This window comes from Coturnix japonica, chromosome 28 (assembly GCF_054131305.1).
Source record: "Coturnix japonica strain WE chromosome 28, WE-NBRP24, whole genome shotgun sequence".
Lineage (NCBI taxonomy): Eukaryota > Metazoa > Chordata > Aves > Galliformes > Phasianidae > Coturnix > Coturnix japonica.
Window position 1 is genome coordinate 5,512,788 of NC_140690.1, and position 26,907 is coordinate 5,539,694.

Below are 26,907 nucleotides of genomic sequence, written 5' to 3' on the forward strand. Positions count from 1 at the left end.
TGTTCCATTACCAGTAAATCAGGAATGATCTGTTGAGGCAACTGTGGGAGCAAATATCCTCTAAGTATAAGCTGAAGGGATGGCCTTCACATCATCTAGCTGTACAACAAATTCCTATCTAGAACATGTGCATCTGAGAGCATCATCTGAGGCTCCCAGTGTGATCAGTGGAGAGAAGGAAGAGGCAGTTTTCAGACATGGTTCATCATCCTCAATGGGGTAGATTTAAGAGAGAATTAATGGTGCCTGGAATTCTATTGTCTGTACTTTACAGATTACTGCTGGCTGTAGGATGGCGTCTGTTGCAAGTGCCTCTCTAACTTATCTCCAGCATGTAGATGCGTGTATTTTGAGAGAGGCATCCTACCCTAAGTGTATGTTACTCAAAAAGCATGTTTTCTTTCAGAAAAACCTACTGAGGTAACAAAACAGCTGGAGGATAAGACAGCAGCAGCAGGGCAGGACATCAGCCTGAGCCGTGAGCTGTCGAAACCGGATGTGAACATCAGGTGGTACAAGGATGGCAAAGCAATCAGAAAAAGCCAGAAGTACGACTTGCAGCAGGAGGGAACTGGGGCCATTCTGATCATCCATGACTCTACCGCCAAGGACAGCGGGGAGTACACCTGTGAGACAGAGGACTCTGAAACAAAAGCCAGGGTCACTGTGCAAGGTGAGTTGAAAAGCACACTGGGGATGGCATGTAGAGAAGTCGAGGTAAATATCTGCAGCCTGTGGGTGATGTTTTTCTCTTCTGTTTCCTTGAGCGGGATCAATTCTTAGTTTTCAGAAAATATGGTGGATTAAAATATTTTAGTTAAAATAATCTCTAAACTGAATGATAAATGGCATGAGAAAGCAAAGCTGAGAACTAAGCTCCAGAAGAGAAAACAAAGTCCAGTATGGCATATTTAGAGACAGGTGAAGAACCCTTGAGCGCACTGAGGAGTACTAGGATACTCTGGAATGTCTCTTGGGCTCCCTACAGCACACATACTTGCTCTGGGGCATGTCTGGATGTCTGTAGAGCTAATTGCGGGGCCCTGAGAAACCTCTGGGGCACATTAGGGGGCACTGGTTTCCATGTGAGTGTTTCCAGGTTCCCAGAAGTCAACAGGGAAGCCTTTGGAGACCCCTTGGGAAGACTCAGTGGGGCCCTAGAGTGATGTAGCAGCTTGTGTTGGTTGCATCTGCTTGGCAGGGAAGCGATTTCCCTGGTGGGAGCTGACTGACTGGGAGGTGATTTCCTTGGTTTAATTAATTTAATTACCTGGATTATAATTAAATAACACTGTTCAGCGTTCAATCAAGATTATATTTTTCCAAAGTACTGCAGTCGTGCATCTGTAGCAGCTTTCCTAAAATATATCGAGTTTATTCAAAATTCCAGTGATGCTCCTAAAGCACTTGAAGTGCATTTGAGGTGGCGAGTGACAAAACAGCTCTGAGAGAATCATCATCAAATCAGAACATTGGAACGGTAACTAATAGCAGAGATTCTGATAAGAATATTTAAATTTTCAAATTGCCTTTTTCTATAGTTGTATTTCACCAAGTTTCATCAATATGCACACTGAAGAGCTGACTTGCTATGTTTCTTTTTATAAAAAATCATGTGTTACAATTGAGAAAAGAAGGTATAGCATGTAACATCCTCCAAGTAAAGTGCAAAAAACATTTCTTCACAGTTCCAATTAATGTCTTATGTTTTGTTCAGACTCACTAAATGATGTATTTCAGGGTACATCACATGGGAATATAAGAAGATTATTCAGAACAGGAGCTGCAGAGCAAGATGAACAGCATGTGAAGGTAAGGCCGGGAACCAAGGACACAGCTTTTGTGTCACTCAGCCACCTGTGGCAGAGGTCAGGATTTCAGCAGGGATTTCTGCAGACGTTCCTTGAACACCCCCAGGGTGGGTGACTCCACCACCTCCCTGGGCAGTCCATTCCAGTGCCTGGCCACCCTTTCTGAGAAGTAATATTTCCTAATGTCCAGCCTGAACCTCTCCTGCCGCAGCTTGAAAACATTCCCTCTAGTTCTATCAGTAATGACACGAGAGAAGAGGCCGACCCCCAGCTCACTGCAACCTCCCTTCAGGAAGTTATAGAGAGCAATGAGGTCTCCCCTGAGCCACCTCTTCTCCAGGCTGGACATTCCCATCTCCGGCAGCCTCTCCTCATATGGCCCCATTGTGCTCCAGACCCCTCACCAGCTTTGTTGCCCTTCTTTGAACACGTTCCAATGCCTCAGTGTCTTTTTCTCAGTGAGGGGCCACAAACTGGACACAGAATTCGAGTTGTGGCCTCACCAGTGCTGAGTACAGGGGGACAGTCACCTCTCTGCTCCTGCTGGCGTCACTGTTTCTGATGCAAAATGTATGTAAGTGTCACATGTGTGACATCCTTCTTGATGGAGTTCTGTGACTGGAGTTCAATGGATTTGAGAGCTGACTTGAAGCCTGTGGGCATCACCCAGGAGTTGGGGTGAGAGGATGAGGCGTAGGAACAGGAACCTCTTTGGTCGTTATTAACTCCCAACTTTTTGGTCAGGAATCTTTGTGTGTTTCTTTATCATGTAAAGAACAGAGTCATGGTGCAGCTTGTGAATGAATTGATTCACGCCTGCTGATTGGTGCTGTTCTCTACAGGGAGCTGTAATGGAAATGGACACTTGTTGTCCACTGTCCAGCCCCCTCCCGTGTTGGATTTTCTGGGCTTTGAGACACGTCTTCCAGATGCACTTTGTGTTATTTCTGATGTGTTGACCTGTTGAGCTCCAGCCCCAAAGGAGGATTCAAGTACTACCATTGGGAATGTAGTATTTCTTGCTAAACAGAATTCGTGTGCACCCTTGTCTTTCGTCTGCACAAAGGATCTTGTAATCATCTCTGTCTGTGTTTCTCTTAGACCCAGAGATGGAGCAGAGAGGAACACAGACTTGGGTGAATCTTCATTCAGGAGCAGGGACACGTCATGCTCATCTGAGGTGTCTGGCTGACAGCAAGAGCAGAGAGGTAAGTTTCATAGGGTCGTGTGCCCATTTTATTTTATTTTTCATTCATGATGCATAGAGGCGTTCCCCAGACAAAGTGAGCATTTCTCAACTGGACTTTCTAGAAATGAGCTAGGCAGTGAAAATGGGTTTGAAGCATTCCTAAGAGCCCCGCAAGAGAATGCTGAGAGTTAATCTGGCACCCTCCTTTGGAAACGTCCATTGTCTGTCAGCTCTTCAGCTGTGCCCTAACACCTCCCATTGCGCTGCCACACCAGGATAGAATTCCAAGCCCACACTGAGTCCTGGAATGTTGTGGTGCCGTGTTGGAATCAGACGTGACCCCGTGGTCTTGGCTCCCCGCCTTGTGGGGGGTCATGGTGGACCAGGCTGTTGGCCGTTGGTGATGTCATAAGCGGCTGGAATGAGGGGAGGAGCGGTGCGTTCTGTGTTCCTTTGTGGGTGAGCTAGTGGTCGGAGTGGTTGGTTGTCTTGTTGTTCTTGTGCCTTTTGTGCCGTTAGTTAGTTAGTTTTGTTAGTTAGTTAGTGTTGTTAGTTAGCGTTGTTAGTTAGTTAGCGTTGTTAGTTAGTTACTGTTGTTAGTTAGTGCCGTTAGTTAGTTAGTTCCGTTAGTTAGTTAGTGCCTTTAGTTAGTTAGTGCCGTTAGTTAGTTAGTGCCTTTATTTAGTGGCTTTAGTTAGTATCTTTAGTGCTTTTTCTTCTCACCGTCGTGTGCAGCAGCTTGTAGGTAAGCTGAGCTGACGTGGGATGGATGGGTGGGCAGTGAGGTGTTGAGAACTGCTGGCTGTTTGAGCTCACAGCACCGTATTGCTTACTCTTGACCATCAGACGTAATTTTCCCAGGTACACACGTTCCAAAGGGGGTATCAGTAAAGTTGGCACCTGTCCCGTGCTTCTTCCATTGTCTTTGCTCAGTAGTGGAAGCATTGTAAAGTTGCTGGGCGGACAGGCATCACGTAGCCTGAGACTCAGCATGTCTTGCAGCAAGTGGGTGGGACAGTTGTGCTGTGTGTGTTATTCCATGACAGTCTTAGCCCTGCTCACTGACCTGCTCTTTCTCTCTCCTCTCCTCACCCTCCGCCCACTGCCTCGGTGCAGCTTTTGCTCTCATTTCATCCGAGCAAAGCGACAAGGAACTGCTGCAGATAGCTTGAGGTGATCTCACTGCCAGGTACGTGCCATTTTTTGTCCCCCCGCATGGTTTTGCCGCAGGGTATGCGCGGGTAGCTCTGAAGAAGTCTGTCCATACTGTGCTGTGTGAATAGAGAAAACAGAAGTGTGTTTCTGCTCTGTTCCAGCTGTTCACACTTGCTGTGATGGGTGCTGCGTGCAGTGGGATCAGCCGTGAGCCTGAGTTGGCGGCAACAGAGGTACAGTATGAAGCTCTGGCCGGTCTTTTTTCCCTGTGTTGAGCCATTAGAAGGAGCTGCAGGTGTACTCTCCTGCAGGAAAGAATGGGCCAAAAAGGGCCTGGCCACTTGTCTGTGCCAGTGCCATTGCTGATTAGTCTGGGTAGAGAGAGATGCATCTTTGCATGGCCTGGCAATGCACGCCAGAAAGGGAAATAACTGTGATGAGACGTGCAGCTCCTTCTGAAGTGCTCCTGATAAGGACGGAGCGCATTTGCTGCAGCTTTCTTTGCAGATGTGCTCCTCACTTTGAAATCCTCCTGGTTTGTCCTCATCTTCTGACAACGGCCTGTGCTCTGTTTTGCAGGCTGATAACATGCGGGAGCCGCAGCTGGTGCGTGCTATGTCATCTTTAAACGTACCAGCAATTGCGGCAGCCCATGTTATTAGGAGCCACGTCGCCCAGAGGCCGGATGAGCTCTCTCTGGAGGTAAGCAGTTCCAGGCGTTCCTTGTTGTTGTGCACAGATGTAGTATAGAGTGTGAACGCCTCGGGAATACTCTCATATTTTGTGTCGTAGAAGAAGGCTTTTGTTTTAGCTGTGCTGAAGCTGGGATTGATGTTTCAATCTTTTGCAGGTTGGAGACATCGTGTGCATTGTTGATATGCCACCAAAGGAGATGAGCCCCTTTTGGAGAGGCAAGCGTGGCTTTGAGGTAGGCACACATTTTTGACTAGAGAGCACAGCTTCAGTAGAGTCGGGAATCTCCGGTTGGAGCTGCTCTGCCTGCACAGGATGGCTTCTGGATGCAAACAGTTGCCCTGTGTCGGTGTCAGAGGACCTTCCCTTTGGCTCTGGGCTTGGGCTAATGCCCACCTGTCTTTTTGTTCTTATTACAGGTTGGTTTTTTCCCTGGTGAGTGCGTGGAACTCATCAGGGGAAAACTGCCCGAGTCCATCCTACATTCATTGCCAAAGCCAGGTGCGTATTTTACATTTGACAATGCGGGTTAGTAAAATGGGGTCTGAAGGTGGCTTTCAGGGGGTTCATTAATGCCCGAGTTGAGCAAGCTTAGAAAGAGAACTGCATTAAGCTCCTTGGGCACCTCCAGGGATGGGGAAAATCCGTTCTTGCGTGTCTTTGTTGGGAACATGCTTTCTGTTGTTACGTGTTCTGTTGAATGTGTTGCACTCGGCCTCGTCCAACTGAGCCAGGGCTGAAATGAACTTGTTTTTTTGTTTTGTTGCGCAGAGCCAAAGAAACGGGGCAAGTTCATCTCCTGCCTTCGTTCCCTGTTGAAGGCCTGCCCCAGGAGAGCGAAGCAGCCTGAGCCTCCAACATTCTCGGGATCCATGTCCCTGCTTGACATCGTTGAGAGGTATTTAGCCAACAGGAATTGAGGGCTGAGCTGTAGGAATGGAAGCATCCTCTGCTGTTTGAAACAGAGCGCTTTTCTAAGCTGTGTTTCAGCAGAAACCAGGCATTGCCAGGAACAGGCAACTATTGGCAAGGGTTCGGTGCAGCTCTTCCCTCACCCTGCACCACGACTGACAGCATGCTCTGTTTTCTCTGCAGAATGAGTTCTCCCAGTAAGAGGGCAGAGTCAGCAGCTTGCAGTTGGCGTTCCTGCTTCTGCCTGGGCAAACCATCCCCTGTGGCCAAACGCCAACTGCAGAGCAGTGCCAGGGAGCCCTCTGAAGCTGAAGTCTTGGTCCTGGCAGGTAAGCATGCAAATCCAGCTTTCAAAACACTGCTTGTCAGCAACACAGGTAGAATTCATGCTTTCAGTGGGCTTGTACATCCTTCTGGCATTCAAGCCTGTGCCTGACATCTTCAGTTGACCCCTGTCTTTCCCAAATGAGTCTCTTGTCAACACAAGAGCTGGACCTGCACGAGGATCACTTTCAAGACAGTGACACTGTTGCTAGAAGCCTATTTGCTTCTGCCCACCATCACTGCATAGCCAAATGTCAAGAACCTGTTTCATGATTCATCTTGTGAAACTTTGACACTAACTGCTGTGCGTCTACTCCTTCCTAGGTGACCCGAGCCCTTGTATATCTCCAAGACGCCAGGCATGTTACGATGCAGCATCCTGTGATTCCATCAATGAAGAACTGTTACTAAGCACAGGATGCTGCAGTTCAGATGAAAGCCTTCCGTATAACATCAGTTATAAAGAGAAGAATGCCATCATCGTTGAAGCTCTTGTTCATCCCATACCTGTTGAAGCTGCTGACCTGAGCCTGCCAGACTCCTCAGGCACCAGCCTGAACCGAGTGCCTTTCGAGGACAGCCCAGCCCAAGCACAGCACGAGTGCCCCGACAGCAGCACAACCATGCAGGCTCAGGTCAGCATTACAGAGGAGAAGCCAAACATCTTGGAGGGGGAGGTAGAATCAGGCCAAGAGTCCCAGGCTCCGGGCAACAGCACGACTTCTGAGACACTCTCGTCAGACAACAGAGAATGAGTCCCATCTTTCCTCCAGACCTCACACCCCCTCCTTTTTCCTATTGAATAAAGGCACGCTCGTGCTCAATCAACGCCTTGACTGAATTCTGAGTTTTCATTCGCAGAGACTGGGATGAGTACAAGAAACAGCAAGACAGCTCAGCTTGCAACGCTCTGGCTGTGGGGTGCGTGCAGGGACACTGTAACCATACAGGGAAAGGCTTCCACTGCTTCCTCAAGCTGTAGTCCAGCCCTGCTACTGCTCTGTGGCACAAAGCCCTGAGGGATGTTCCATATTGTTAACCTAAGTGAAGCCAGCTTCATGCACTGTGTTTTGTTGTTGCTGGGTGAGAGGGGGATGCACGTTGGTGAGAAGATGAGCATTGCTGGATCTGCCACGAGTGTCCCTTCTGCCTCTAAGAATACGTCCTAAGTAGGATGTGAACACTGCTGGCACTTCCTCATTGCACGTGCTTGGAGGATCTTCAGTTCTTGCACATTTCAGGATGTCTGTCAGTGACTACGAGGAAATTCTCAAGTACTAGGAATTCCATGAAACAGTTGGAACGGGTAAGTGTCATCTTTGTACAGAAACAGCACGCCTAACAGTCTGTCTCACCACTCTAGAATTAATCTGAGAATAGATTAACAGCTCTTGTCAGTTCTCTAAGTCAGGTTTCATTTGTATAAATTTGAAATTTGTTTTTTAAACCAGTTGGAAATTGTAATGTTATATTAGAGAAGAATTCACACTCAACTTTAAGCATCTGTGTTTTGATTTGTAGGTGGTTTTGCCAAGGTAAAACTCGGGCGGCATCTTCTTACTGGTGAAAAAGTTGCACTAAAAATCATGGAGAAAGTTACTGTAGTGGTAAGCCAAAAGGCATTTAAATATGATAATATCTTCTGTTGGAGTTGTGGAGTTCTCAAGAACACGGGGGCAGGTGGGATGGTACATACGAATGCAGCCTACTGGTCCCATTGCCTTTTGAAAGATGCTGTAGAGCTGGAAAAAGTTTAACAGAGCACCACAAATCTTGTTGCTGGTTGTTCAGAGGGCAGAATTCTCTGGCTTTAAAATGGAGGAAGTTATTACATCATTACATTACATTACATTATTGTTACATTATTACAGCAACTTTACCAAAATGCCAATGAAAATGCTGAATGTTTTACTTTTCATTTTTCACAGCTCTGTTTCAGAATTTCTATGGGAGTGATGTCAGTCATTGCTGAGTTGATGTTGAATTGTGTACTGTCCCATATGTGCTTGTTCTGTTCCACAGCAGTCAGATGTGGTACCTGGTATGTCACAGTAGTTAGCGATTTCATCGCTTGCTTTTATGGTCTCTTAAGGATGACTTGCCTCATGCTAAAACAGAAATTGATGCCATGAAGAACTGAAGTCATCAACATGTTTGCCCATTGGATCACGTAAGAGAGACATCAAAGAAATATTTATAGTCATAGAGGTAAGAAATAGTTTCTGCTTTCTGTGCTGTCTTTCTTACTTATCTTTCTCTGATACTCTCTAAATGCATTTTCAGATAACCTTATCTTACAGGGAAGCTGTTTGATTGCATTGTTTCTAAGGACCGCCTTTTGGAAGAGGAAGCTCCAGTCTTTTTTTGACAGACTGTTTCAGCAATTGCTTCTGTTCACAGTCAGGGTTATGCCCAGAGACCTCAAACCAGTGAGCCTGAACTGCAGTCAGTCTTCCATAAATAATAATGAATGTGTTTTTATTTTTCTGTTGGCAGAGAGAGTTACAGTACTCCACTCCATTCCAGTGGATTGCAGGAGAGAACTGAAGGGGGGAGAAGTAACACAAAGTAGAACTCATGGGTTGAGATAGAATTATGTACTGAGATAGAGAAAAGGATAATAGTTATGATGAATGTAAAAGCAATTGCTCACCACCTACCAATCAGTGTCCAGTTAGCCTCCTAGTAGTGGAAGAGATTTACATGAAGTTATACCCCCTTCAAAACTCCTTCCACAATATGTCATATAGTATGGAATATCCTTTGGCCAGTTTAAGTCAGCTGTCCTAGTTCTGTTCCTTCTCACTTCCTTGGGCTCTCAGCTGAGATTGACTGTGGCTCTGTACAACGCTGCCTGGCAGCAACTGTAAGCATCACTGCGCTATCTCCATTGTTTCTCTAGAATGAAAACGTAGTATTATATCAGACACTGAAGAAGATAATTCAGTCCCAGCTGAAACTCAGACAATAACTTGTGCTTAGGATTCTTTCCCTACAGGAAATGTTAGATATTTATTGCTATGTGGTACTGTGTTCTGTAGCTGAGCTGGATTTTGTTATCCTTGAAGAAGTATCTTCCTCTGAAAGGGGAGTAAAACATGATGCTCCTAATGAGCGGAGCAGAGACACAGATCTGATCTGAGTGTTGGTTTCACATTTTTGTGATGCTCTTTGCTGCAGTTTGTATCTCGAGAGAAGCCCTTGTGGTGTCAGTCTGTTGTGTAACCTGCTCTAGTTTTGTGCCTCAAGGAAGAGTGATCCTTTAAACAAATGGTGGCTATACAGAGGGTATGGGGTGAGATGCATTCCTCTGGCCCCATCCAATGGATTTTCTGTCACTGAAGTCTTGAAGCACAGGTTAGGTACTGGAAGGCTTGAATATTTCCTCACCAATAGGTTAGAGCTTGGCATTTTGTAAGCTGCTGGTATCACTCAGTAAAGCAAATCATTACAGCACGAGCATTTTCCTAGGCATCTTATGAAATCCCTCTATCTAAGGAACCTTTCCCCTCTGAAAAATGAATCATTGTCTGTATGTTTTAGAAGCAACTGGCTTCCAGCTGAGAAGCTGATGGATTTATGGGCTTGGACAGGAACTGGGTGTGGAGGTGACTTGTAGAGATTTGTGCCTGAACCTGCTGCTCTGGGAATCGTGAGACCAAGTTTCTCAAGAGCTTTTCCCACTCTCATCATCACTTTCTGCGAGGGATGAGGCTGCATGTTCTCTCTGGGTAATATGTTCAGTGCTTGGAAAGCTATTTCCTTCTATCTAGTCTGCTGTTTAGGTGTATGACTGTTTCCTGTCACAATCCCATCGTGACCTGCTGGCCAGAGCCTCAGTCAATCTTCATACGCACCCCCTCTCCCCACCCCGTAGGCATTGAGAAGCTGCCATGAGGTTCCTCTGCACCCTGAACAAACATCTTTCTCCCCAGCTTCTCTTCTCTGAGTGGGAGCTTCAGCCCCCTGCACAGGCTGGATGTCATCCACAGAGTTTGTTTCAGGTTGTTATCCTTCCTGGCCAAAAACCAGATACAGTATTGTAGATGTGGTCCAGTGAGTGTTGAAGCAGGAATGACTTGTCCTGGTCTGGTTGTGCTGCTTTTTAATGCAGCTGATGATCTTGTTGTACTTCTTTTCTGTCAGAGCACACTGCTGGCTTGCATTCAGCCTGTGGTCTCTCACCACTTGTCCTCCTAGTCCCCAGGTCCTTTCCAACAGATACAAGCTAGTATTTCCCACCTGGGATATTGGAAGATGGGAACTTGCCAGCAGTCAGTGAAGATCTCTGAGACAGCGAGAGAGAGCGAGCTTTGAGTAGACTGGGAACCACTGTCCACAGCAGGAAATAAGAGAAGAGAAAAGATGTTTCCTTGGGCATTTGGGTGGAAATCATTCCTGACTGCTTTCTCATCCACCGGGAAAATCTGCTGATTGACAATTTGAAGCTGATAGACTTTGGACTCTGTGCAAAGCCAGAGGTAAGAGGATGTGTTAAATCAAATATAATGTGCCCCCAAGTAATGCATGTTTGACCACCGTATGCAACAGGGGCTTGTCCAAACAAACTCCTTAAAATCAAGCTGTTTCTGTGGCTGACATGTCATTGCATCTTGTTTGGATTGGCCTGAACTGTATGAGAGTGGTTAACAGATTGCTCAGAAGCACAGGTAGATAATTTTCTCTAGCTAGACTCCCTGTTTTCATAGTCTAAGCTGTAGATAATCTTGTAGGTATACCACCTGTCTTATGCAAGGGTCTGTAATAGGAGCATGGGGTTGGTGTGCCTAAGGAACCCTCTAAGGAACTGCATGTAGGATGAGATTGTGGATAGAATAAAATGACTTTTGCAGGTGACGTACAAATCCTGTGATTGCATATGCTTGAACTGAATTGTTTCTTGATCTTCAAACTGATTTCCAGAATCCTTTATTAACATGTAAGATGGGTGCTGGTAAGAAAGAATGGGAAGACTGCCTTACTGATTCCAAGAGAATTACTTGTCCTCAAATGATTTTTCCTGGCCAAAGTTAGAGCCTCTCACAGGTAATCGAGACCAACAGGCTGTTGTTGCACAATCAACAGGCACAATTGAGATGATCAGCTGAGGAAAATAAAGCATCATGCCAAGGGTACTAGATAAGTGAGCAGCTTGAGATCTGCACATTTATGTGATACTCATGGTCTTAGACAATATTTGTTTAGTGAGGTCACATTGAATGAAAACAAAATCTAAGATTAATGAAAATATACAAAGGAGAAGAAGCCTCTGAGGCTTCTGAAGTGTTATGACCAGAAGACATAAACTCTGTTTTTGAAAGAGCAATTTGCTCTGTTAATTATCCATCATTTTTGTGCAGTCTGTTTTGTCAGACTTGTCTTTAGCTTCCAAGTTGTATGTGAAGACTTGTTTGCACTGTAATGCACAATGTACGAAAAATTGAGAGATGAAAATGTGAAGAGTTTTTCTATCTTTGATTTCATGTCTGGAATTTTGGAACCCACTACTTGCAGTTGTTAATCTGTCCAAACTGGTCTGGTTTGCAATGCCCTCATACTTCTTGAAAAGCTCTGCTGTTAAAGGCAGAACAATTCCTACAAGTGCCATGGCCCCACTGTTGTTCTAATTCTTGTTTCTTTGTTTTCCACACGCTGCTTTTCAAGCCTCCTTTTTCTTTACAGTCCAAGTGAGAATTGCACTGTGAGGTGTCTGAACCTTGTTGTGCCTCTACATAAAGAGAACAGCAGCAAAGCCTGACAGGTGACTGTGCTGACAGCTCTCGTAGCCAGTAACACGTAACTGTGCTAAATCCCTTGTGATGGCTTTGATTTAATTTTTGCCAGTGAAATCCTTGTAAAAGGAACTGCAGCAGTGTGATGAGCTAAGGTGAAGATGCTGGTTTTAGTAGTGCTCTAAGCTGAGTGGAAGGGCAATTGAATGAGGGTTATATGCTTTCTGTGGACAATAAGGTTGTGGTGCTGTTGGGGTGGGTCCAGAGGAGGGGCCACTGTGATGATCAGAGGGTTGGAGCAGCTCTCCTATGAGGAAAGGCTGGATTGTGGCTCTGGGCAGCCTGGTCTGGTGGTTGGCGACCCTGCACATAGCAGGGGGTTGGAACTGGATGATCTTTGAGATCCTTTTCAACCCAGGCCATTCTATGGCTGTACAGTTCCATACTGGAACAAATATAAAATGCTAACTATGTAAAACATGGAGTCAAACCTGTGTGATTTGTCCACACCAGGAGGTGATTAGAAAACAATTTTTTAAGCTACAAAGCTGCTTGCATGAAAGGAAAAGAAAATAAAACTACAAGAAAAAGGGAAAACCATTCTTCCTGAAAATAGGAAGAATAATGGACCTGACATGAAATTTGGGTGAAGCTGCCTGATTTTATGAAGCTATTCCCATTATTTTCTTGGTGCTGTGTTTCCCAAATGAGTGGTTTCTGGCTGTGCTGCAGCACCAGTCTGCATGTGAACATCAGCTCTATTCACCATCTGGGAAGATTAGGACTTCCCTTCTCCCAGCAGCACCACTGAATTACAGTTACTCAGTGGTTAAACAAAGGAATCCTTAAAGAAGGGTTTACAGCTGTCGTGTTATCTGAAGTGCTTGGGGCATTCTGATGCTATTAAGCTCTATGTATTAACAAGTTCAAAATGAAAAGGTAGGCATCTGATTGTTGTGACAGTTTCTAAGTGATTTGGAAAGCTGTACCACCCAACCACTCCTTCTATTTGATGGAGGTGACAAAGCTCAGTTTAATTTCTGACTGCTGTTTAAATCCTGAAGCTGGAGCTGGTTCCTGGAGCAGAAAAAGCTCAGAAGCTGTCCCTCCTACAAGCAGGCACCTCTGAGCAAAATATGACATCTCGATTTCTGATGGTAAGGTCAGGAGATCTGATTCCAGCGTCTAGCTTTCGGCTTCATGCTATGTTAGTGGGACCTTTGGCATCTAGCACTAACCAACAGCAACTGACAGGCTGGTAACAGTGCACCCCAAAACAGTTATGTGTCTATTTATGTTATGAGGGAAAATTGCATTGCATTGAGATTTCCTATTTTTACACTTTGCAGATCTAACTCGCTGCTGGAAGAATACTGTACGCCTTGTTCACACCATTTTCAATGAGCTGGATGAGTCTGTTGTTGGCATTTTAATACCATTGACCAGGCAGGCAATATGTATGGAGTATTTGGCTCTCTCTACAGTCATGAATGTTTGAGTATCTTCAACGTGTGGCTCATTGCTTCCATTTCAGGCTGCCCAGAGAAGCTGTGGGTGCCTGTCCTTGGTGTTGAAGGCGAGGTTGGATGGGTGATGGGCAGCCTGAGCTGGTTAGTGGGCAGCCAGCCCATGGCAGGGTGTTTAGAACTGGATGATCTTGAAGGTTTCTTCCAACCCAAGCCCTCCCGTGATCCTATGATTCTGTGATTTCATTCAGGTTTATTAAGATGAGATGAGTTCTCCTAAATGCGCTGTTCTCCATATGATTATAATTGGAGTCTAGATGGATGACTTAAACCAGACTCCAAACTTTTTGATGGCCAAAATGAAATGAAATCAATCCTTTACTGTGTCAGTAGTCTGTAACTAGAGCCCATCAGGTAATTCCCAGCCTCCTGCCTGTATCAGTGGCTGCACACAGTGAAAAAGTCTGATGGGATTTTAACCTCTAAAATGTTCCAAAGCAACCAGAGGGTGAATATATTCACTATGCAAATACCTGCAGGAATAAGCTTGTCATGTATGTCCTCAGGTACCACAGTAGTTAATGGTGGGACTCAGTAGGTCATGCTGAAAGTTGAGTCTGCTGATCTTGAAGGTCTTTTCCAGCCTACATGACCTTATGCTAATATTTCTGTATTTATTTCTGTTCAGCTCCCAGAAAACCTCCCACCCAGCCCCCAGCTGACCCCGTGGTGAAAAATAAAACAGAAACCTCAGTGACACTGGCATGGTCCCCTCCGAAGATGCAACGCCCCATTCCAATCGATGGCTACATTGTGGAAGGCAATAAACTAACTGGCTTCACGTGGGTGAGGTGCCACGAGTCTCATGTCCCCGTCCCAGAGTTCACGGTGAGCAATCTGTCTGAAGAGGTTGATGATCAGTTCCGAGTGTCTGCAGTCAATGCGCATGGACAGAGCCCGTCTCTGGAATTCCCAGGGAGCGTGCACCTTGGTAAGCACAAAAACCCCAATGGAAATGGGTCAGTGTGAGCTGAGCAGCTGTGTTGGTTCCCTAAAGATGTTTCATTTGACTTTAAGGATAGTAGTGCATTAACACACCAAAGGCTTTCCTTTATTACTAGTTCTCCTGTCAACCTCCAGCTACCACTAAAGTGATACAAGTTCTGTTTCTGTGAGAGAGACATGAATATCCTTATCTTTTGATATCTCACATGTGCAAGAGGCAGAACTTTCAGTAACAGATCTTAAGCATAGAAGTGCTTCTTCCAGCACTCATGCAAAGGGAGAAGTAGAAATGTACCTATGATTTAATCTTCCATCTCTAAATGAGATACCAGACTTGCATCTAAAGAGCATTAAGACATCCATGTTGTTCTTCCTCAGAACCAGTCCTGGCTGTGAAATCCTTCCTAACAGCTGGTGAAGCTGTACCTGGAGGGGATGCCATGTTTACTACTGATCTTACAACAATGTGTTGCAGCACTTGGTACCTCAGTGGTAAAGTCTTACAGGAAAGCGAGACCTGCATCATCAAGAGAACCCAAACTACTCACAGCCTAATCATAAAGAACATCACCAAGAATGATGGTGGAGCAGAAGTGAAATTTGTTGCCGAAAATGTTGATGTCAGCACCAAGATGAGAGTGAGAGGTATTTGCTTTGATCCTTCTCCTTTCCTCTTACAGTCAAGGCATAGTTGCTGTGATCTGATGATTAGAACTGGGGCTGCAGGCATTCACTGCCTGTACCAAATACCTGAAATTGCATCCCATGGACTGATGTGAGTCCTGGTAATGACCTATACATGATAGCACTGAGTGTAGGGTAAGCCAGTCTACCCAGCTGCTTGGTATCTGAACCAGATTGCTTCATGCCAGCTGATGAATGTCTGCAGTTCACAGCTATTGGCCAGTGCATTCAGTCACCAGGTTTACCACTGCATCACCATAGAGCAGTACTTTCAGCTCCAGGTTCAGACAGCCTTTCTGATTGCACTGGAATAGTTTAGAAGTAGGGGAGCAATCATTCCAATAATATCTCTATCAATCAGCTTTGCATGACAAAATAGAACAAATAAACATTCATGATGGGAGGACCTGTTTGTCATTGGGTGGAAACCTCTGCAGAAGCATGTTTAGAGCATTATTAATCAGTAGAAGGAGATGTTTGGTTGATTTTTACTTAGTAAATCCGGCAAGAAGACCAAATGAAATATCTTGAATTGCTCAGCAGTGACACAATGATGAGTGCAGGAACAGAAGGTGATACTTTTTCAGAGATGTTGCAGCAAACATTGACCACGTTAGCCTGATATCAATTGAACTAACGAGGCCTTTGCTCCTGACAGGTGCTGCAGTGAGATTTACCAATAAGAGCAAAGATGTAGAAAAGATCTCCGCTCGGCTGCGTGAGGAAGCCAAACTGCAGGCTGAGCTTTCAGACACAGGCGCTACTGTGGAGTGGATGAAGGATGGGAAGGAGCTCAAGGCCAATGAAAAATATGAACTGCACATTGTGGGGAAGCAACACACCCTGAAAATTAACAGCGTTTCAATGGATGATGCTGGAAGTTGTCAGTGCATCTGTGAGGGGGATAAAATGCATGAGTTTGCATGATGAGGCTCTTCATCATCTTCTGCTGGCTTGTCACCTTTGTTGATCCATGGAGAAACAAGAAAGGCCTAGAGTAGTGTATGCACTTTGGCATTGGAGAGCTTACTTAATTGCTTCTTCTCAAAGAACAAACTCCAGAGAGTCATGGAGACATCTCCAAACAGAATTGAATAATGGGACTAAATTGATGGAGAGCAGAACTTCCTGCCACGGCTTGTCAGCTAGTCTTAATTTTGCTTTTCTTCTCTCTGTCATGTTAGCATAATATTTCATACTGGCAGGTCTGCCCAAAGAATTAAATGAATTAGCTGATGGACGTTTCCATGTGCTTTGCACTGTAATGTGACTATCAAATGAGTAATCAATGCTGTTATTTTAAAATCTGTGTTGGCAAGCTGTAAGACAAACAGCTGCTGTTGGTAGCTTGGTTACTGCAGAATCAGCTTTTGTGTATCTCATAGATAGGGAAGAGACCCTTAAGGGTCAGCTAGTTGGACTCCCTTGCAATGAACAGGGGCACCGCAGCTCCATCAGGTGCTCTGAGCCCTGTCCATCCTGACTTTGAACATCCTCAGGCTCACAAATCTTATACCTATGCCACACACTCGCAGTATTTCACCATTCAGCATCACCACTTGTATCTTCTCTTGCTGTAAACCAGAGCTAGCTGGTAAATCATCTGCTGTGCGGATCAGCTGTGTCTCTCCAATGGGCATCACGTGGCTGCTGGGAGGCTCTGAAGAGCTGCAGCCAGAGGTGTGTCACCCGCTGGGCCTCGTGCCTAAAGGAGCCCACAGGAAAGTGTTGTTGCAGTTTGTCATGCACTGCACTGCCATGAGACTTGACGTGACAGACATCCTCTGACACGTGAGCTCCTGCATCCAGGCAGGACATCTGAGACGTCTCCTTCAGCCTGACGTGGCTGCAGTTTCACACTGGTTTTACTAAGGAAGGAGAAGGCACGTGGATGAAACTCTTTTCCTGCTCTTCCTGGCATTAGCTCATAGTACAAGTAGAGCACTGTCAGGTCAAGCCTGGAGGAGTAATGCTTGTCACTGACCTGTTCCTGTTCAGGGTGGAGCTGGAGGGTAAAATAACACAAGAAATTGTCATTGAAATTCAATATCTGTGAAATTCAGCTGGCTGCATTCACAGAACCTGGCGTTAAGATCTGGTTTCTGGTTTCTATCTTGAACCTCTTTTCCATAACCCAGTCCTCATTTATGAACTGAAGCTCTACTGAAAACCTTTTGCTGTGTATGCTCATGCTGCAGTGCAGCGCTTGTGACCTGTAACAGCACATTCACATTCCTCTGATCACAGGCTCCTTAAGGTTGATTAATACCCTCTAGTCCAACTGCTCACCCATCACCACCATGATGCTCACCATCAGCAGGCTAAAAACTCAGCAGAGATGATAGATCAAGCCCAACACTGGATTTGGGATGGCTAGAGATTCCTAAGATATTGAAGGGTTGCTTGCAGGTGGTGTTGGCTCAGGTATTCACCCTGCATCCCACCTCCCGTTCTGTTTGGTTGAGAATCATGCATTCTGCAATTTCACTTTGTAATTCAAAGCCCCTTTCTTTATCTGTTGAAAAACTGATCTAAAACAAGCCAAGAAGACTCCGTTGGAACTGGTGGATGCAGAACAAAGGCATCCCCAAAGGACAAGTTGCACTGTTTGATGAACATTATTGGATGAGAGTTAAGCTAAGATTTAAAAAGTTCTGGGGCTGTCTCTGAGCATCAAATACAGAGGAAGCCTGCATGATTCCCTGAGAATGGATACCTCCTACTTTGGTGTAGGGTGAAGGGAACACTAGCAGTAACTCCTATCACAAAATGTCACGTGGCTCAGACAAAAATGCCATCAAGAGGGGGCTTAATTAGGAGCAACAAATGGTCACAAGATGGTCTTAGGGCAGGGAAGTAATCTACGTATGTGACATTGATTGATGCTATTAGTTCTTAACAGCTTGACTCTAGAGGGGCTGTTCTTCTTTGGTCACCTAGTTTTAAAAGAATAGATGGCTCCTGTCTATTACAATTTTTAATGCATTATTTGTTCACTGATGCCATAAATGTGCCTGGCATAGCAATTGGCCTTGGTATATCCAGTGACTGAAAGCAACAGTTGTTGCTGTAAGAAATGCAATACTAAGCTAGGTCTGCCTGTAGCTGACAGCCATCAGCTTGCTCCTCAGGCAGGTTCTGTCTGGATGGAATGAAGGGCATGAAATACTGATGTGCTCATCAAACGCTGCTTGTTAGCTTAGAGACAAGGTGTTGAATAGGTTTGTTCATGCATTGAAAACACGTTACTTAGCTGCCTTCATTTTAGCTACAGAAGAACACGTGCAGAATGCAGAATTGATTAAAAGAAATAAGAACTGTCTGCATAGAACTTACTCTTTCCTTACACAGGAGAATCAAGCACACGTTTGTATGTGAGTACCTCTAGAGGTGAAACTCGATCACCCAAATGTAATGAGCAGAGACATTACAATCAGTTCTAACTGTATCTTCATGCTGTGCTGAATAAGCCTGAGTCAGGATGTAAACCACTTTCTCTTTTTTTCTTCAGATGAAGCCATTAATGTTGTCAACAAGCCCAAAATGACTCCAGAAATATCAGTCAGTCCTTCTGAAGACCTGGAGCTGGTGTGTGAGGTGTCAGCTGCAAGCGGAGCTGTCGTATGGAAGAAAGATCAAACAGAGGTGAAGCAGGACCAGAGGACAACCATCATCTCCCAGGGGACGCACCGCAACCTCATGGTCAAAAATGTGACCCTGAAAGACCAAGGGAGCTACAGCTGTGAAACAAAAGATGACAAAGCAACATTCCAAGTGAAAGTCAGAGGTGAGAAAATGCTTGGAATCCCAGAGATAAAGGAACGCTTCATTTGGTGTGTCTTGCATTTGGAGGATCAACTGACAGCCTCTCTGGTGCAAAACATTTTGGCTATAGGACTTTCTTGGTCATCTAGTATCATAGCAACACTTTTCTACATGTGATTTACATCCAGGAATGAATTACTGCAACAAAGGGGAGTACAGCTGCGAGGCTGCTGGCTAGAAACTCACCTTCAAGATTCATGTAACTGGTAGGAAACACGTTTTGGTTGATATTCTTTGATTATTCCCTAGTCTGGCTGTGGAAATGTCTGTGTGAACGTGTCCTCTTTATTCTGCCATGAAACTGTTTTGAGAAGGATGAAAAGAAATGCTTACAAACGTGCAGCTAAAATGATTATTTGTTTTTAACAATATTTCATCCAGCACTTCCCCTACAATTACTTTTATCATCAGCTGTCCATGGATGTCCAACTGTGATTTGTACAATGTGCAACACTGCTCTACCAGTTGATATTTCAACAGTACTATTTACACAGACGTCCTTTTCTGCTCCAAATCCACACCAGCCATGGGAGAGGGAGTAGGTGAGCATCTTCCTCCATTAGCTTGATCTAAATCTGACAGCTTCATCCAATCCAGGGCTTCTCCAAGACCTTTGAAAATTCTGTTACTGTTGAGGAGACAGCAGGCTTCTGGGCTTAGGTTAGAATATGGTGCCCTGTTGATGGGTCCTGAGAGTGTCCAAGCCTTACATGGAGAAAACCATCACTGCTCTTAAGATGTTTTGCAAGCAGGTAAAACTTGATTGAAGTGTGGCAGTGATGCTTTCTGAGATCTCTGGCCCCTAGTTTTTCTAGGCTTTTTGTTTGCCTCTTAAGATACAGTGAGCTGCTCTTAATTGTGGCTGTGTCCTTTGCCACGAGCATACCTCTGAGCACACAGTTATTTTGAGCTCCTCTTCTTCCAGTGGCTCGGATGAGCAATTCTGAGAGATATGCAGAATGGGGATGGCTGTGCTGCTGCTTCCTATTCTGTCTTAGCTGTGGTTTTCCCTTGCAGGGCACAGTTCTCTGCCTGGGCCCAAGTCTGTGTGGGTCTCTCCATCCACAAAGCTGCTCACCGTGCAGGAGGCACAGGCTGAGAGGAGAGGCCAGAGCAGCTCTCCTGTTGCAACACGGAGCAGCAAGATACAAGTGGAGGAAGGGCCTGCAGCTGTACTGAGGAACTTCAACGCAATCATTGATTTTCCATCTGAAAGATAAAGAAAGAGGAATTCCCTTTCCAGCCCCTACCATCATTGTTCGGATGATTTTTATTGGTTTATTTTTTGTCCATTATATCTTTGAGGATTCAACTAACACACAGTTGCCCTATGGCCTCAGTGGAGCCACACAAGGTGCCTTTCCTTCCTGGTTGGGCAGGCAGTCACAAGATGCAGAAAGCCATGCTGGCGTCTATCCTGTTCTGTGCTGGCTGTACATGGAAATCTTGGGGTTTTCCAGATTTCAGGGCCATGTGCCTGAAACCAATTGCGCTTCTCCTGTAAGCAGAGCTGTTGGTCAGACTTGCTGGCACTAGAAATTAAAGGTGGCAGTGAGCTGAGGCCGAGGAGGTGTTAATGTAAGAGTCAGGGATGCTTTTGAGCTTCCCTTATAACTGTACGGTTCCTCAGAAAGCAGTTACGCCTGCCAGCTCCTTTCCTGTCCGGCTGTGGAGCCTTTGCTCACATGCTCCGAATCTTGCTTGAAATCATTGAGAGGAATGTAGCCAGCAGGACTTGAGGGCTGAGCTGTAGGAATGGAAGCATCCTCTGCTGTTTGAAACAGAGGGTGTTTCTAGGCTGTGTTCCAGCAGAAAGCAGGCAGTGCCAGGAATGGGCAACTGTCATCAAGGGCTCGGTGCAGCTCATCACTCACCCTGCACCACGACTGACAGCATGCTCTGTTTTCTCTCTCCAGACTGAGTTCTCCCAGTAAGAGGGCAGAGTCACCAGCTGGCAGTTGGCGTTCCTGCTTCTGCCTGGGCAAACCATCCCCTGTGGCCAAACACCAACTGCAGAGCAGTGCCAGGGAGCCCTCTGATGCAGAAGTCGTGGTCCTGGCAGGTAAGGGTGCAAATCCAGCTTTCAAAACACTGCTTGTCAGCAACACAGGTAGAATTCATGCTTTCAGTGGGCTTGTACCTCCTTCTGGCATTCAAGCCCGTGCCTGACATCTTTGGTTGACTCCTGTCTTTCCCAGATGAGTCTCACAAGCTGCTTTAAACCTGCTTGACAGGCAGCACCAAGCCTTTGCCTCCTTGGACAGTGAAAGTTTGACGCTAAATGCTGTGTATCTACTCTTTCCAGGTGAATCGATCCCTTGCCAATACATGAACCCACCAGCAAGTTGCAATGATGCACGTTGTGCTTCCATCAATGGAGTGCAGTTAGGATGCATGAGTCACTGCAGTTCCAAGGACAGCCTTCCACGTGACAGCAATGATGGAGAGAAGGATGTTTGACCTATTCAGTTTTGGGCCCCTCCCTGCAAGAAAACCTTGCGGTTCTGGAACGTCTTCAGCTACGAAGGTAGTGAGGGGTCTGGAGCACAAACCTTACGAGGAGCTGCTGAGGGAACTAGGATTGTTCAGCTTGGAAAAGAGCAGGCTCAGGGGAGACCTTATAACTCTCTATAACGTCCTGAAGGGAGGTTGTAGTGAGCTGGGGTTTGGCCTCTTCTCTCGTGTGATCAGTTATAGATCTAGAGGGAATGGTTTTAAGCTGTGCCAGGAAAGATTCAGGCTGGACATTAGGAAATATTACTTCCCCTAAAGGGTATTCAGGCATTGGATAGCACTGCCCAGGGAGGTGGTGGAGTCACCGACCATGGGAGTGCTCAAGAAACGTTTGGATGTTGTGTTGAGAGGTATGATTTTTCCGGGAAGTATTGGTAATGGTTGGACCAGATGATTTTGTAGGTCTTCTCCAACCTTGATAATTCTGTGATTCTGAGCTGAGAAACTTTTCTTGCTCAAGTCCAGCTTCCAAGCTTAACCACCTACAATGAAGTTGATGTCGTTTTTCTGGTAGCCCTCAAGACAGTGTCCGCATTTACCCAAAATCAGGAGGTAACCAGCTGCAGTGAAGTGAGCAATTTCAGTGCCTATTTCTGATGGTGGCAATGAGTTCAGAGGTCACACTTAATTGACGGTGCCTGTTTCCATTCTGACAAAGGATGTAGTTGCAGCTGACTTCCCGAGGCTGCCATACGTGGTGGTGACGCAGCCTTGGGCTTCTGCGTTTGCATGACTCCCACCTTTCCTTTCTGTGTCTTGCAGGTCAGCTGGTGCTGGAAGCGGCCGGTATCTGAGTAGAAATGAAGGTGAGTGCAGGAGCAGCTGCTGAGGGGAGGAAGGAAGTCCATGCTAATGAGCTCTGAAGCATCTGCAGGTCCAGTACGAAAGGAGGCAGCAGTGATGCAGGGGGCTCCCCAGCAGGAAGCTGTCTGATCCAAATGCTTGCTGAGAGTTTGGAAGCCCAAGCCCTTATGGTCTCTGTAAGGGTGGCTAGTAAAAAGATGTTAACCAAGATGGTGGTAAATAGTCAAAGATTATTAGCAAAGGAAAACTCACCAATGTTGGTGCCTTGACCAGAAAGCTGAGGCAGTCTCAACTGGGGAGCAGTCTCCAAGAGATTCTGCCTTAGTGTTGGTCAGCCTTTAAATGAGGTGAGGTCTCAGAAGAGGTGCAGTCGAGGTCCACCCCTTCTGGGAGCACAGCTAGATTACTCTCACCTGTGCTCCCGCAGCTGGCCCAACACTTGCCTCAGCTGATTAATCAGAGGTTCAAGCTGTGATTTCCCATACAGTCTCTAAGCTGAAGGCAGCATCTCCTTGATCTGATGGTGGTGTGCCTGAGTGAGGGAGTGATCCAAGCTGGATGCAAAAGAGTCATCTTAATTTCTCTGCTATTTTACTTCAGATGACACCTATTGGGTGTTGGTTTCTTAAAATTTGGATCTAGGAGGTGGCCTCTCCCTTTGCTTCTGGTGAAAGCACAGATGTGCAGCAGGAGTAGAAGACAAAGAGGTTTTCTTCGTGACAGCAACACCAATTATTTGATTCAAATGTAGAACTGTGATGAAGATGGTGAAGAACAGATGCGCCTCAAAGACATGCTTGATCACATAAGGAATGAGCATGTGATCCAAGACAGTCAGCGTGGCTTTAGCAGGGGAAGGCCATGCCTAACCAATCTGGTGCTCTTCTATGATGGAGTGACGGCATTTGTGGACAAAAGGAAGGAAACTGATGTCATTGACCTGGACTTGAGCAAGATCTTTTACATGGCCCTCCACCACATCCTTATCTCTAAACTGGAGGGATGTGGATTTGACAGGTGGACCACCTCGTGGATAAGGGATTGGTTGAAAGGCCACAGACAGAGGGTGGTGATTCATGGTTCTGTGTCCAGGTGGAGGCCAATAACAAGTGGTGTCATCCAGGAGTCTGTCTTGGGACCAGTGCTTTTTTACATGGTTATCAGTGACACCAATGATGCAATGGAGTGCACCCTCTGCTGTTTGCTGAGTGGTGCGGCTGATGCAGTGGAAGGAAGGGATGCCATTCAGAGGGAGCTCAACCGAGAGGTTGGCCTAGGTGAATCTAATGAGGTTGAACACAGTAAAGTGCAAGGTTTTGCACTTGGGCTGGAGGAATCCCAGGCATCTGTACAGCCTGGGAGGAGCAGTCCTTAAGAGAAGCCCCGCAGAGAAGGACCTGGGGGTCCTGGTGGATGAAAAACAGAACGTGAGCCATCAGCGTGCTCTTGCAGCTCAGAGAGCAAATGGTCCCCTGGGCTCCATCAGAAGAGGGGATGGCCAGCAGGGACAGGGAGGTGATTGATCTTCATGATCCTTGAGGTCCCTTCCAGCCCGGGCCATTCTATGATTCTGTGATTACACTCGCTGTCAGAAATAACGGCAGCTGTACAGAAGCTTGTTTTTTCTTTCTTTTTCTGGCTTTGAAGGAGAAGGGGTGGAGGAAGGGGAGACCCACTGGTCATTTGTCACCTCATGAACAGGATGGATTCTGCATTGACTGTGAAAAACCTGGGCTTGTAGCATGGGCATGTTTCAGGCTGGACTCTTCTTTTGCTGCTTGGTTTCCTTTTGTCTACAGGGAGACAGCTGTCTAAAGGTGTGTTTTCAAACCCACTCTCCAAAACCATGTTTCATTGTTGCAGGTGGTTCAGTGAGCTCTTGCAGTGCAGATGCTGTAGTTTGCTGTAGAATCTGAATGGTTTCTGTTCCTAGGGGAGGACTGGGAGGAGGTAGTGAGAAGAGAATTCAATGCCTAAGGGGAGGGGAGATCGGGGATTGGTGGGAGAGGGAGCCAATAGGAGGGAGAGAGGAGTTGGGCGCAGGGTGATGGTAACACCCCTTTGTGATGTCATAATGCCCCTTTGTGACGCCATAATGCTTCTTTGTGATGTCATAATGCCCTTTGTGATGTCATAATGCTCCTTTCTGACATCATGATGCCCCTTTCTGACGTCACGATGCCCGTTTGTGATGTCATAATGCCTCTTTGTGACGTCATAACAATCCTTTGTGATGTCATGATGCCCCTTTGTGATGTCATGATGCCCCTTTGTGACGTCATAATGCTTATTTGTGATGTCATAATGCCCCTTTTTGACATTATAGTGCCCCTTTGTGACATCATAATGCTTATTTGTGACGTCATAATGCCCATTTGTGACATCATATCACCCCTTTGTGATGTCATACTGCCCCATATGAAGTCCAGGCAGAGTCAAAACTTATGGACCTGCACGAGGATCACTTTCAAGACAGTGGCTCTGTTGCTTCAAGCTTATTTGCTTCGTCCTGCCGCCACTCTATTACCAAGTATCAGCAACCTCTTGCATGATTCAACTTGCAAACGTTTGACACTAACCCTTGTGTTTCTGTGCCTTCCTAGATAATTCGAGCCCTTGTCAACCCCAAAGATCCAAACCAAGTAGTGATGTGCAGTGTGTTTCCATCAATGGAGAGTTCTTATTAAGCACAAATCGCTGCAATTCGGATGACAGCCTTCCACATGGTAACAGTGATGGACACAAGGGGCTCATCCACGTTCATGCTCTCATATCTCCTGGCTCTGCTGAAGCTCCTGACCTGAGCCTGCCAGACACAGCAGTCACCTGCCTGGATTGTGACCCAGCGCCTTTGCAGTGCTGCCCATCCCAAGCACAGCCCGAGTGTCCCAGCAGCAGCACCACCATGCAGGAGCAGGTCAGCATCAGTGAGGTGAAGCTGAGCATCTTAGATGGGGACTTAGAGTCAGGCTGCCAGTCCCAGGCACCAGGCAGCAGCACCAGCTCTGAGCCACTCTCATCTTGACAAGAGGAGTCCCATCTTCACCCTTGACCTCTCAAGCCCTCCTGTCTTTTATTGAATAAAGTCACTCTCATGCTCAGTCATCGCCTTGACTGCATTCCGAGTCTTCATTCACAGGGATTGGGATGAATGCAACAAACAGCAAGGCAGCTCAGCTTGCAACACTCTGGCTGTGGGGTTCGTGCAGGCAGAGCTCTGGGTTCCCATTTTGCCTGGCTTTGGGATGTCAGCAGCAAGATCTCTACCATTTTGTATGGGAGCAAATAATCTCTAGCATCCAGGTTGCTGCTCATGATATATCCCAGTCTTCCTGGCTGTCACTTTGTGATACTTTTCAATGCCTTTTGATACTCTTTGATGCCTTGGCTGCTCCCTAACACCTCTGTCCTCCTGCCATGTTGACTCATGTCTCCCACTTTGAAGCTGGCTTTGCAGATCATCTCCAGCCCTGTCATCATCACGCTGCAGCAGGAGGTGCTCACCTGGCCCAATGTCTGGCAGTACTGCTTGTTCTGCAGATGAGCAGCTGCCTCCTCATCTCTTCAGCTACAGTAGTTTTTCTCAGGGCAGTTAGATGCAGTCACGCTCCTCTGGATTTGGTGTGTTAAATCCATGCTGCATGGCAGCAGTCAGTGCAATACAAAGGTGTTCTGTGTGCCACAGCATTTCTCCAGGGGCTGCCAAAGGTAGAAGCACAACACAGCACCATCCTTCTGACAGTAATGTCTGTGAGTGTTAGACATGTGAGCACTGCATCATCCCCAGCGTGTCAGTGCTTTTCCACACCAACCTGACTCTCACACTCTGCACTGAATGTAACTCTGCTCTTGTGGAGACAAATGCTTTCTGTCACATCCTCCATCCCTGCAACCATTTGCCGGTAGGCAGCTCTTGCAGAAGAATCAAGCAGCAGAACCTTTTGCTCACCCTACAGCATGCAAATGCTATGAAAGCAGAAATAACCTGGCGTGCTCTGGGTCTGCAAGGCTGCACAGATGGGAGAGGTAGATTGTGTTTTTGCAGTGGAAGTTTCCAGTATTTTCAGTACATAGTGTAGGCCCTAACTGAATGTATAACCCTCTTGTAAAACAGCTGTATAAGTAGTTTTTCCACCAAGAAAGTTGCTGAACAGAGTTAAGTTCAGACTGGGGGCATTCTGACATGGGTAGAATTGAGACAAGCACAAGATAAATACAGGGTGGGTAGAGCCCAGCACAGCACAGAATGAATGTACTGACTGTTGGAAACATTGCCCTTCTCTCTCCGCAGAAAAGTACAAGGCAAACCTAAAAACAAGAGGTTGGTAATTGACCTTCTATGGAAATGAATCCTAGGAACAGTCTGGAGGAGTCTGTGAGCCTGAGATGCTCAACCAATGAGAGCCATGAGAGCATCACCTGCATTGGGTTTAGGGCACAGAACAGAATTGATTTCACTGACTGGTGTGCAGTTTCTCCCTTGCCAACAGGGGATGTGCGCGCAGTATTGCAATAATGAATAAGCACTGCTGCTATCGCTGCCATCTTTGCCTAACTAGAAATCTTTGACTTTGAGAGTTTCTCACACAAGGGGAGAGGGTAAGAAAGTAAAGAGGCACAGAAAACTAAGGAAAACTGCTCTTCTTTATCTTATCTATAAAAATTGATACGATGCTGTTGTGCATTTTTTTTAATTTTATTTTTAATTTTTTGCCAATGTCAGTTAGATTGTTTTAAAATATCCACACACCAAAATCTGACTACCAAGCAAATGTAATGAAAATGAAATGAAG

The 26,907-nt window shown here is 46.1% G+C and overlaps 1 protein-coding gene, 2 long non-coding RNA genes and 1 pseudogene across 4 annotated transcripts; all 4 read left to right on the forward strand.

Moving 5' to 3' along the window:
- Positions 1 to 26,907, forward strand: part of LOC146756166 (obscurin-like) — a 265,736-nt pseudogene that overhangs the window by 58,529 nt on the left and 180,300 nt on the right.
- LOC146756172 (rho GTPase-activating protein 33-like) lies at positions 4,312 to 5,101 on the forward strand. Its single transcript, XM_085524768.1, has 3 exons — positions 4,312 to 4,388; positions 4,735 to 4,857; positions 5,006 to 5,101. The coding sequence occupies exons 1-3, from the start codon at positions 4,335 to 4,337 to the stop codon at positions 5,099 to 5,101; spliced, it is 273 nt and encodes a 90-aa protein (XP_085380894.1). The 5' UTR covers positions 4,312 to 4,334.
- Positions 7,605 to 9,923, forward strand: LOC146756173 (uncharacterized). Its single transcript, XR_014937603.1, has 3 exons — positions 7,605 to 7,691; positions 8,177 to 8,292; positions 9,628 to 9,923. It is a non-coding gene; the product is annotated as an uncharacterized LOC146756173 (long non-coding RNA).
- On the forward strand, positions 18,489 to 25,198 carry LOC146756174 (uncharacterized). 2 transcript variants are annotated; one of them, XR_014937602.1, is made up of 6 exons: positions 18,489 to 19,338; positions 19,814 to 20,858; positions 21,102 to 21,323; positions 22,073 to 22,116; positions 23,762 to 23,931; positions 24,718 to 25,198. It is a non-coding gene; the product is annotated as an uncharacterized LOC146756174 (long non-coding RNA). The 2 variants fall into 2 exon arrangements; XR_014937601.1 differs by lacking the exon at positions 23,762 to 23,931.

Coding starts and splice junctions, on each gene's coding strand:
- LOC146756172 (XM_085524768.1), top strand. CDS start 4,335: ATGGGTGCTGCGTGCAGTGGGATCAGCCGTGAGCCTGAGTTGGCGGCA. Junction 4,389..4,734: donor CTGAGTTGGCGGCAACAGAG/GTACAGTATGAA, acceptor TCTGTTTTGCAG/GCTGATAACATGCGGGAGCC. Junction 4,858..5,005: donor CGGATGAGCTCTCTCTGGAG/GTAAGCAGTTCC, acceptor AATCTTTTGCAG/GTTGGAGACATCGTGTGCAT.